The sequence below is a fragment of the Lytechinus variegatus genome, chromosome 3 (genome assembly GCF_018143015.1).
Source record: "Lytechinus variegatus isolate NC3 chromosome 3, Lvar_3.0, whole genome shotgun sequence".
Taxonomy (NCBI): Eukaryota; Metazoa; Echinodermata; class Echinoidea; order Temnopleuroida; family Toxopneustidae; genus Lytechinus; species Lytechinus variegatus.
Genome location: NC_054742.1, coordinates 506,266 through 517,570, shown reverse-complemented (window position 1 = coordinate 517,570; position 11,305 = coordinate 506,266). Strand labels below are relative to the sequence as shown.

The 11,305-nt window shown below is 33.4% G+C and overlaps 1 protein-coding gene across 1 annotated transcript in view; it reads left to right on the top strand.

Moving 5' to 3' along the window:
* Nucleotides 1-1,312: 1,312 nt before the first annotated feature.
* LOC121409910 (atrial natriuretic peptide receptor 1-like) overlaps nucleotides 1,313-11,305 on the top strand; it is a 28,119-nt gene continuing 18,126 nt past the window's right edge. Inside the window, exons 1-5 of the mRNA XM_041601695.1 lie at nucleotides 1,313-1,443; nucleotides 2,369-2,463; nucleotides 5,532-5,682; nucleotides 8,496-8,580; nucleotides 10,160-10,271. Of these exons, the coding sequence (XP_041457629.1) occupies nucleotides 1,341-1,443; nucleotides 2,369-2,463; nucleotides 5,532-5,682; nucleotides 8,496-8,580; nucleotides 10,160-10,271 (546 nt within the window). The 5' untranslated portion in view covers nucleotides 1,313-1,340. The remainder of the gene's footprint in view (nucleotides 1,444-2,368; nucleotides 2,464-5,531; nucleotides 5,683-8,495; nucleotides 8,581-10,159; nucleotides 10,272-11,305) is intronic.

The window sequence follows — 11,305 nt, the reverse complement described above, 5'->3', positions numbered from 1 at the left end:
AAACAAGTGGAAACACGTTTCCTCAATGAAATTATGGAAATACAAACATTTTTTCGAGGGAACATAACCTTTTTTACTTCTTGACCATTTTCAAATAAAAGAGCAAATAGTAAACGTTATAAGCACATGATTCTTTTTGTAATTCAGAAACCGCCTGCCAAATGACTTTTTGGTATCCTTTCTTCATTTTTTTTTGCTCACTCATGCGTGAATGAGGGATAATCTAAGTAAAGTCAGATAAAATAGTAAAAAAGGTCACCGCACTTTGCTCATTTTCTGAAAATGTGAATGGAACATATCATCATATTTGAGGTTAAAATTAATTGAAAGAATACTACTATAACCATTTTGAAAGATTATAAATCTTTATTTTAGTAAATTAGTTTCAAATCGTCGCCAATCGTACGACTGCTATGACGTCATTATGATTAGGTATTAAATTCGCTTTTATTCTAAGAAGAATGATAACATAGTCACAGATTTGAACATAGGTATTCGTACGATGATGTCGAACATTACACAGTAAGATATCCAAAGTCTCAATATTAGCATCAAATTCTACAACATTTTATTCGCAGACCAATCGTAAGGTGCGCGGTCGCCTTAAGCTTTACATTGTTAGCTCATTCGTCTATTGTATATATGATTAAGTTATGATAAATCATCGCTAAATCTCTGTTTCGTTTTTTGTGGGATGCACTCTATATCATGGGCAATTATTATCCAATCGAGCAAATATATTACCCAATTATTAGTTTTATTACAATTTGGACAGATTTAAACCAATTTTTTAAATTGACAGTATGTTGCCCAGTGATGGTTAAAAATTGGGTCTTTTTGCCCAACCCTTTTAAGAGTGTAGTGTAAAATTCATAAAAACGAGATCAATCATTTTGAGTAGCAAATTTTTTCCACAACTATATTTTAAATTTCAAAAGCGATCTTTTTATTGATTGTGCTAAAAAAATTGATTCACATTTGAATCTAACTAACCTTTTGACAAAATTGATTGCGACTCTATTCTACAACCGAGAGACTCTCAACTAATGAGAACACACTCCCAACAACCAATCTATTCCTGAAAGTTAAATAGAGAATGTTAATGATAAGAGTTATATAAAAAACTTCATATTTTTTTTAAAGCGCACAAAAAACACCAAGGAAGAAAACGACGTTGCTCAAAGATTCATGAAACAGAAAAAATAAAATTCATATGTAAATCGTAATGACAACATTTCACTGTGTTTAAAAAGACATGGAAAAGTATTTTTCAGATTTTCTTGTGTTTGTTTTAAATTCAAATACAGAATATCTTCTTGGCTTCTGCATTCTATGACGTAATGATATTATATTCATTGGCAATTAATGAAACAATCGCTGAGGGAGGAGATGTATATGACGGTCATGCTGTTACCAAGAAAATGTGGAACAGGACATTCGACGGTCAGTTCTTACTTTTTTTGAATTGTGTGCTGGTGTGCGTGTGTCGGAAAGGATGTGCGTTTTAGTCTTGATATGATTGTATAATACAGCTTCTTATTAAAGTGCTTTCATAGATCGCAAAATTCATGCGTTGCCACTCTTTGAATATCGACGGCGTTTGCCATATCAATGTATTAATGATCAGTGGCGTACCGTGGGTCACGGAATGGGGGGGGGGGGGCACCAGCACAAATTTTTAGTCACTTAATTAATGGATATTAAACGGATATTATCTCACTGATCACATAACCCGAGCGAGTAGCCCGAGCTGAAAATTGTTGATATTTACACCTAACGAAGGGGAACATTCGCAATCATGATACGAACCTGTCTCACAAAATAAAATAATGCGAGCGCGAACAGGAGTTGAATTTTTTTTCTGGTATTTTTTTTATCCTAACGTGGTGACGCACTAACATACAATGTTTTCAGGTTGATCTGTCTATAGGATTTTCCAGTTTCAATTAAGGATTTTTTAATTCCTCTTTCGTTAGAGTGTTAATGTTATTGGTCCAACACGCGCAGTAAAGTTTATAACTATCATTGCTATGATTTTCGTTTGTATTTTTTTTTGACACCGTCATTACTGATATTATTAATATCATCATTATAATTATCATTATCATCATTATCAATATCATCATCATTAATATCAACGTTATTATCATTGTCACCATCATCATCATCACAATCATAATAATATATTCAATTATTAGTACTATCATCAATATTTCCATATAGCAATATCGTAAAGCTATCTTCATTCATCTACTTTATTGCACATAGAAAATGTTACCTTTCATCAATAAATACCGTTTTCGGTCATAGATTTATTTTTAGTATTGGAGGTACTGACGATACTCAATGACAAATGTATACATTTCAGGGTTATACGGAAAAGTGAAAATCAATGAGAACGGTGATCGTGATTCAGAGTACTCCCTTTGGGACATGACAGATACGGAGAACGGTACATTCGAGGTAAACGCCTTATTTGATTTTGATTTACACCGACAATTATTTTCATATTTTAATATCTAATTAAGTTAGCCAAATACGATGTGAAGCCATATACCATGGGAAAAGTAAGCGCAAAATGAAAGAGGATGACATGTCAAAACCTTATCAATGCAGATGTATTTCCTTCTTTCCGGTATTAACCCATTTTAAATGTTTAGGGAATTCGACCATTCCTTAATCCTCATTCTCTGATGGTCATCAATAGGTGGATAGCAATAGTTTTTTCTCACAATTTTGAATATCTCATACGCCTTGTGGTTTTATCAAGAATACGCAGTACTTTTTTTCTCTCATAATTATGTCCAGGGGCCCGTAACACAAAGCTTGGCAATGATCGTAGAACATTTTTATGCGATTGATTGCATTGACTACAATGTACAATCAATCTTAGAAATCAAGCTTACGATCAATCGCTAACCTTTGTGTTACGGGACCCAGATAAGAATTTCACGTTTAAAGGTATTGTTTAACTTTGTGAGCAGCCGATTAAAAAAAATCATCAAACCAAGATGAAACATGTGTACAAGTACATGTATTAGAACTAATAAACCCTGAAAACAACCATCATTGAGAATGAAAAGCTAAAACTACAAGGCAAACCCTGATTTTGTAAATAGTACACATAAGTGTATAGGATGAAATTAAGATGTGTTTCCGGTCACTTTATATTTCAATTTTTGAAGCACTTAATAATTATTTTCGAATGCAATTTTTCTGGGCTTCATTTTTGTAACATATCACAGACACAGGTGACAAGTGTGACCTTCTAGCTCAGATTTTTTTTTAGACCTATTAGCTTCCATTCCATTTCTTTAAATTGACCGTGTGCACTATATGACATTCAGTTAATTTTTTTCTGCTCATTGTGGATAAAACTGCCCGAAGACGTTGTATTTCATTACTGAAAAAATAGGCTCTCATCAGGAGGTCATTAGCATTGATCTAATTATCGTTGACATTATTCAAATGAATTAAATCAAGTAAGCATGTAATTATGTAACTTTTTATAATATTAAATGATGAACATAATAATTGGTACATAATATATTGTGTAACAAGATTGCAAACAGAACAAAAACCAGGGTGGTAATGTTGAAAAATATTTACTGCTGGAAAAGCGACATTTCTTTTATTTTTCCAATTCATTTCAAAGACAGAGCTCTTAGAAATATTGCTTCTTTGCTGTCTCGACATACTCGATTGTAGAGGCTATTATCCATTCGGACTGAGAAGACTGAGATAATATTGAACTGTTAATACATAAAGCTACATTAGACATATTAGATGCGATAAAGTCAAATAGACCGAGTCTGTGATGGGAATCATTAGAAAAGCAATATTACATTTACTTTACCGACGCATGGTTTTCAACTCCCAAAAGGTCGCACTTCATAAGTTGGATATGCAAAAAGGGTGGCGGATAAACAAATTTCCACGCATTGCTGTGGATAAATTGTAGCTACATCACAGACCCATGGCCAAATTTGTTGTGTAAGGTCTCATTTTGAAGCTAGAACTATGCAAAAAGGGTGGCGGATAAACAAATTTCCACGCATTGCTGTGGATAAATTGTAGCTACATCACAGACATAAAGCTACATTAGACATATTAGATGCGATAAAGTCAAATAGACCGAGTCTGTGATGGGAATCATTAGAAAAGCAATATTACATTTACTTTACCGACGCATGGTTTTCAACTCCCCAAAGGTCGCATTTTATAAGTTGGATATGCAAAAAGGGTGGCGGATAAACAAATTTCCACGCATTGCTGTGGATAAATTGTAGCTACATCACAGACCCATGGCCAAATTTGTTGTGTAAGGTCTCATTTTGAAGCTAGAACTATAGACTAAATATATCAATATAAATTGGATCACTACAATATCAGCAACAAAACTACAGCAAATTGAATTGGAAGTTAAAGGGGTGGCGGAGCCGGTGGATACGGGAAATGAAAAAAATGTTAAAATGTGATGTTTAACCCATGATTTTTGTTCATTTAAAGCATTTGTTAATTTAATGTCACTACTTAAATAAAATAAAGTTCATTTATTGTCGAAAACAAACATTTGAAACTATTTCAATGAACCTATATACAATTGAATTATTAATGATCTGCCTAATTATTATATTATATTAAGTCGGAAAAAGTTAGCCGATATATACATTCAAAAACATTTTCCCTCTAATTTCTTTAATTTCAATATAGATTTGGTCTAATTTCACTTTATGCATCTTTTTTAAAGTTGATGTACATTTATTAAAAAAAAGATGTAGGCATGCAGGTAATTATGTTAAGTTAATTAACTTAAATAACAATTAAAACATGTATAATTATGCCATAATATATTATATTATATATGTCATGTACATAAACAAGAATACTGACTATCGGTCTCATATTTCTAGTCAGTTTACATGCAAAGAACAACTACGCCTTATTAAAATTTGACAACTTTGAAAATATTCAACAATTAGCTACATATGCATGTTACCTAAAATCTGCAATCCATCTATATATTTATTAAATTTAGAAAAAAAGTTAATTATTTCATTTGTAAACTTCATTTATACTATTTCAAAGTCTAGTATCATTGCAAAAAAAAACTTTTTCTAATCATGTTGTAATGAATTTGCAAGGTATCTAAGGGTGAGGGTCACTTGTTTGGGGAAAACAAATGCAAAATTAGAACAGATTACATTTTTTTTTGTTATGGATGCAAGCATTGATGTTTAAATAATACAACTGCAAATACAAGTGTGATCCAATGTAGCATTAATTTTTTCACCATTTTATGTGCAGAAGGTCCAATTTGAGAAAAAACGCATTTGAAAATTCAAATACCTATAACATATAAAAATAACTTTTTTGACCATTTTTACACTGTTCGTGAAATTGAACCACCTTATGACATGCGATCAAAAGTATTTCACTAAACCTTGAATTCTTTAAACAAAAAATTCTAAAATATAAAGTTTCAATAGTTCAAATGCAAATAAAATCCTATTGAAATATGTTTTTTGTAGGTGGTTGGTAACTTTTATTTAACATCATCTGGATTGAAATACACACCAGTCCCTGGTAAATCAATTAAATGGCCAGGAGGTGCAACTGGACCTCCGAGAGATACACCGCTCTGTGGATTCTACAATGAAAATCCTGAATGTCAACCTGACGGTAAGTAACGACCATGACCATATTCAACTCATGCAGCCACATTCAAGTACTACTACTACTACTACTACTACTACTACTACTACTATACTACTACTACTACTACTACTACTACTACTACTACTACCTCTACTACTATACTACTACTACTACTACTACCTCTACTACTACTACTACCACTACCACCACCATCACCACCACCACAACCACCATCACTACTACTTCTACTAACACTACTACTACTACTACTACCACCACTACTACTACTACTACTTCTACTAACTACCACCACCTCCACTACTACTGCTACTACTACTTCTACAACAACTACTACTACTACTACCATCACCACCACAACCACCACTACTACTTCTACTAACCCTACTACTACCACTACTACTACTATCATTACTACTGTTGCTGCTGCTGCTACTACTATTACCACTACTTCTTCCACTACTACTACTACTACTATACTATCACTACTTCTACCATTACTATTACTACAACAGCTACTTTTACAACAACTACTACAACTTCTACTACAATTACTGCACTCTTACAACAAGTTAGTCAAATTGACTAGACCAGTAGTCAGCTGGGTGCAACTTTTATGACAATCACTGATAATCACATTTCTGACATAAATTCTTGTCAAAAAAAATTATGTTCTAGTAAAATATGACTAGAAAACAATCAAATATTACTGAAATAACAGTTGCCCCCAGCTGACCATGTAAACTAGTTATTTTTTACTGATTCGTTTTTATAGTGTAACTACTTTTTTTCCCATCACTTCTTCGTATACTTTTTATCTTACTATTGTATTACTACTACTAGTCCTAACTGTACTACTACTGCTCACCTATATAATACTTTAACTATTATTTATATACTGTTGCTGCACTGGTCGTGGTGACTGAAATGACCACTAACACTAACATCATCACCATCACACTATTTCCCTACACTTCTTCAGACATGTCAGAAGCATTCTGGAAAGTAAAAAAAGATGCAAACATCATTCCATATGTAGACATATTTCAAATATATGATATACAGTGCGTCCCAGAAAAAAAACGAAACGATGATTTAACATAACCTAATCACAAATACAATAAACAAATTACCTAAAGCTTAGAATCTCCTCTTTCATCTCATATAACTTAGATTATTCCTTATTCACGCATGAGTGAGCAAAAACAATTTGTAGAAAGGATACCAAAAACTCATTTGGCGGGGGTATCTGAATTTCAAAATGAAAATCACATGCCTAAAAGGTTCAATATCTCCTCTTTTATTTGATACCTTAATCACAAAAAATGGTCAAGCAGTAAAAACGTTATGTCCCTCGAAACAATGCTTGTATTTCCATAATTTCATTAAATAACGGTTTCCCACAGAAGCTATCGCATGGTTAACAAAATACTTAATGCATGGCTGATCGTCAACAAAATGGAGTGTCGAGTGAGTTTGCACGCTAGCCTGTAAAACCTATTCATTCTATGAAATTATTGAAATTCAAGCCTTATTCAAAATAACCAGAGCTTTGTTATTTCTGGACCATTTTCTTTAATTGAGGTATCAAATTAAAGAGCAGATATCGAACTTTTAAAAATGTGTTTTTCCTTTTGAAACCCAGATACAGCCCGCCAAATGACTTTTTTGTATCCCCTCTTCAAATTATTTTTGCTCACTCATGCGTGAATGAGAAATAATCTTAGTAATATCCGATGAAAGAGGAGAATCTAAGCTTTACAATGGTAGGTCATTTGTCTATTGTATTTGTGATTAAGTTATGATAAATCATCGATAAATCTCGGTTTGCTTTTTGTGGGACGCACTGTATAATATATACTCTGTAGTGCAATGTGCCTAAATAATTTATATTGAACAATTCACTATCATCATTATTTTTCTGATATTTGGATTCACTTATCTCACTATACATTTAAGATTACTCTGTAACCTTTGTTTGTATCAGTCTCTCGACTGTTTTCTTGGCAATAAACCGATGAATCTGAATCAAGGTGATAGTAAAATTGCCCCACTTTTGTGATTTAGAAAAAAAATGCATATAAGGCGTACTATGTATTGCGCTTTCCATGATAGTAGATAAAAAATATCCCGCGGCAAATTCATTTATTCAAAAGTAAAGTCCACCCCAGAAATTTGTTGATTTGAATCGACATACATGTATAGAAAATCAACAAGCATAATGCTGACAATTTCATCAAATCGGATGTAAAACAAAAAGTTATGACATTTTTAAGTTTCGCTTTTTTCACAAAGCAGTTATATTCATATCTCAGTGATATGCAAATGAGAGAGTCGATGATGCCCCCACTCATCATTTTTTTTTATTGTGTGAATTATACAATATTACATATTGGACAATAACGACCAACTTGACGTAACCATACGATGTTAAATGATGGTAATTCCACATGTTCAGGGAGGAATGAAACTTTGTTTCACATGACAATGAGGAGAAAATTTGATTTTTTTTTCATATTTCATACAATAAAATACAAAAGAAATAGTGAGGGGGGAATTCATCAGTGTGCTCATTTGCATACCTACCAGGACATGACTAACTGTTTTGTGAGAATAAGCGAAATTTTTAACTTTCTTATTTTACATCCGATTTTGATGAAATTTTCAGTGTAATGCTTGTTGGATTTCCTCCTATTATTCAAATCAACTTTTGGCTAGACTTGTCCTTTTAATTCCTTCTAAGTTTTAAATCAATGTAATTAGTTAACATAACACACTCGTCTGTCTAAAGGTTTTCTTTTTTCTTTTTTTTTGTTTAGGGAGGCTTTCAACTCTTGCCATTTCTGGGATAGCTGCAGCCTCAGTGATACTCTTATCGGTTCTTATCCTAGTCCTTGTATACAGGTAGGCGTAGTTTTTGTCTCACCTGCATAGCAGAGTGAGACTAAAGGCGCCGCTTTTTCGACGGCGGCGGCGGCGTCAACATCAAATCTTAACCTGAGGTTAAGTTTTTGAAATGACATCATAACTTAGAAAGTATATGGACCTAGTTCATGAAACTTAGCCATAAGGTTAATCAAGTGTTACTGAAAATCCTATTAGAGTTTCATGTCACATGACCAAGTTCACAGGTCATTTAGGATCAATGAACTTAGACCATGTTGAGGGAATCAACATCAAAATCTTAACCTGAGGTTAAGTTTTTGAAATGTCATCATAACTTAGAAAATACATGGACCTAGTTCATGAAACTTGGACATAATAGTAATCAAGCATCACTGAACATTTTGTGCAAGTTTCAGGTCTCATGATCAAGGTCAAAGGTCATTTTGGGTCAATGAACTTTGGCCGAATTGGGGGTATCTGTTGAATTACCATCATAACTTTGAAAGTTTATTGGTCTAGTTCGTTAAACTTGGACATTAGAGTAATCAAGTATCACTGAACATCTTGTGCGCATTTCAGGTCACATGATCAAGATCAAAGGTCATGTAAGGTCAATGAACTTTGGCCATGTTGGGTTTTTGTTGAATAACCATCATATCTCTGTAAGTTTATTGGTCTAGTTCATAAAAAGTGGACATAAGAGTAACCATGTATCACTGAACATCTTGTGCGAGTTAGAGTAGTTTTCAAAGTCAGCACTGCTGCTATATTGAACCGCGTGTTGCAGGTGAGACGGCCAGAGGCATTCCACTTGTTTAAATGTTGTCATAACTTCGAAAGTATACATTAAGGTTATAGTGTATCACTGAAGATCACATGCTTAAGGTCAAAGGTCCGTTAGGGTCAACAAACTTTGGCCATGTAGGTTTTTTTTTGAGGAATTGTCATAACTTAAAAAGTTGATGGACCTAGTTCATGAAACTTGGACATAAGAGCAACCATGTATCTCTGAATATCATGTGCGAGTTTCAGGTCAGATGACCAAGGTTAAAGGTCACTTAGGGTCAACAAACTTTAGCCATGTTGGGGGTATTTTAGGAATTGTCATCATAACTTTGAAATTTTATGGATCTAGTTCTTGAACTTTGACATAAGAGCAATTAAGTATCACTGAACATCCTGTGCAAGTTTCAGGTCACATGATCAAGGTCAAAGGTCATTTAGGGTCAATGAACTTTGGCCGAATGGGGATATTCGTTGAACTACCATCATAACCTTAAAAGTGTATTGTTCTAGTTCATAAAAGGTGGAAATAAGAGTAACCAAGTATCAATGAACATCTTTTGCCAGTTATAGTAGTTTTCAAAGTCAGCACTGCTGCTATGTTGAATCGCGTGATGCAGGTGAGACGGCCAGAGGCATTCCACTTGTTACGTAATTGAAATAGTTACATGAATTACAAGAATGAAATAAACGACCATGACAAGCCTTTAATGTCAGTGAAACGAGCTGTCAGATTCAATTTTTCACAAATTTATTATATTGCAATAATTTTGAAAAGCAGAGAGGATAACATCATTTTCTGATCATTTTAAAGGAAAATGCGTCTAGATGCTGAACTTCTTCGTATGTCTTGGAAGCTGTCTTGGGATGAACTTGTATTTCCGGAAGAAACCAAGTCGGGACAGTCAAAGTTTTCTGGCTCTTTCGTAAGTATAAATAAGGGGAGCTCAACATTTCGAGGTTTCTTTGACCATTTGCAGGTTAGAATGAATGGAGAAAAAATACTCAATTGAATTAAACTGATTGAAAATGAACCTTTCTAAAAATGCTACTTTACACATAAACTTGCAACTACGAGCAAATAACACGTAAGAGATGATTTGCGAATAATAATTATAAACTTTAAGTCAATCCATCAAAAGGTTCCTTTGAATAATTAGAAAAAAAAATCAAGTAGGTATTACACTAAAATTTCACCGAAATCGAAAGTTGAGATGGACTTGGCCTTTAATTTAAGAAGATGATGGACAAAATTAAGATACACACTACGTGATGTCTGCAAAGTGAACTGACCTTAACAATCACATTAGCGACTCTTAAGATGAATATGAAAGATTCCCAGTATCAACCATATAAAAACATCTGTAGGCCTATACAATAAATAATATATCAGGTAAGAAAATAAGTACATGTATTCATAAAGTAACAAAAAATTACGTACATGATATGACATATTTTTTTATTTTATTGTCAGTCTCATTTGCTTTTCAGTTTCCCCGCCGATGTCATGCTTGACAAGAAACACAAGATAAATCTATATATCGTGCATTGGTTGACATTAATCTGATTAGTTAGTTCCCAGCTCCATGGTGCATTCAAGAAAATGAAAGAAAGCGAATGAACGAAAGGGGAGCGAAGTGGAAGAGAACCAAAACCCAGGGGAGAAAGAAAAAGAGGGTAAATTGGAATTTTCTTCCGATGATTCAAAAAGGAGTGTTTTATACATCTCTCCACTGAATGATGCTATCATAAGTCTATACAGACCAAGATAAAATCAGTGGAGTAGAATCCTATATATTTGCAAGTCACGCCAAGGTGAGACTTTGCATGCACAACGGTTGAAATAATTGGGGTTGTTAGTTTGTTAATACTAAAACACATCTCGATTTGATCAATGTAAAATGAAAGTTGTCAGATTGTAACATGCTTAAGGTCTATGTCAAAAAAATCTTACACATTA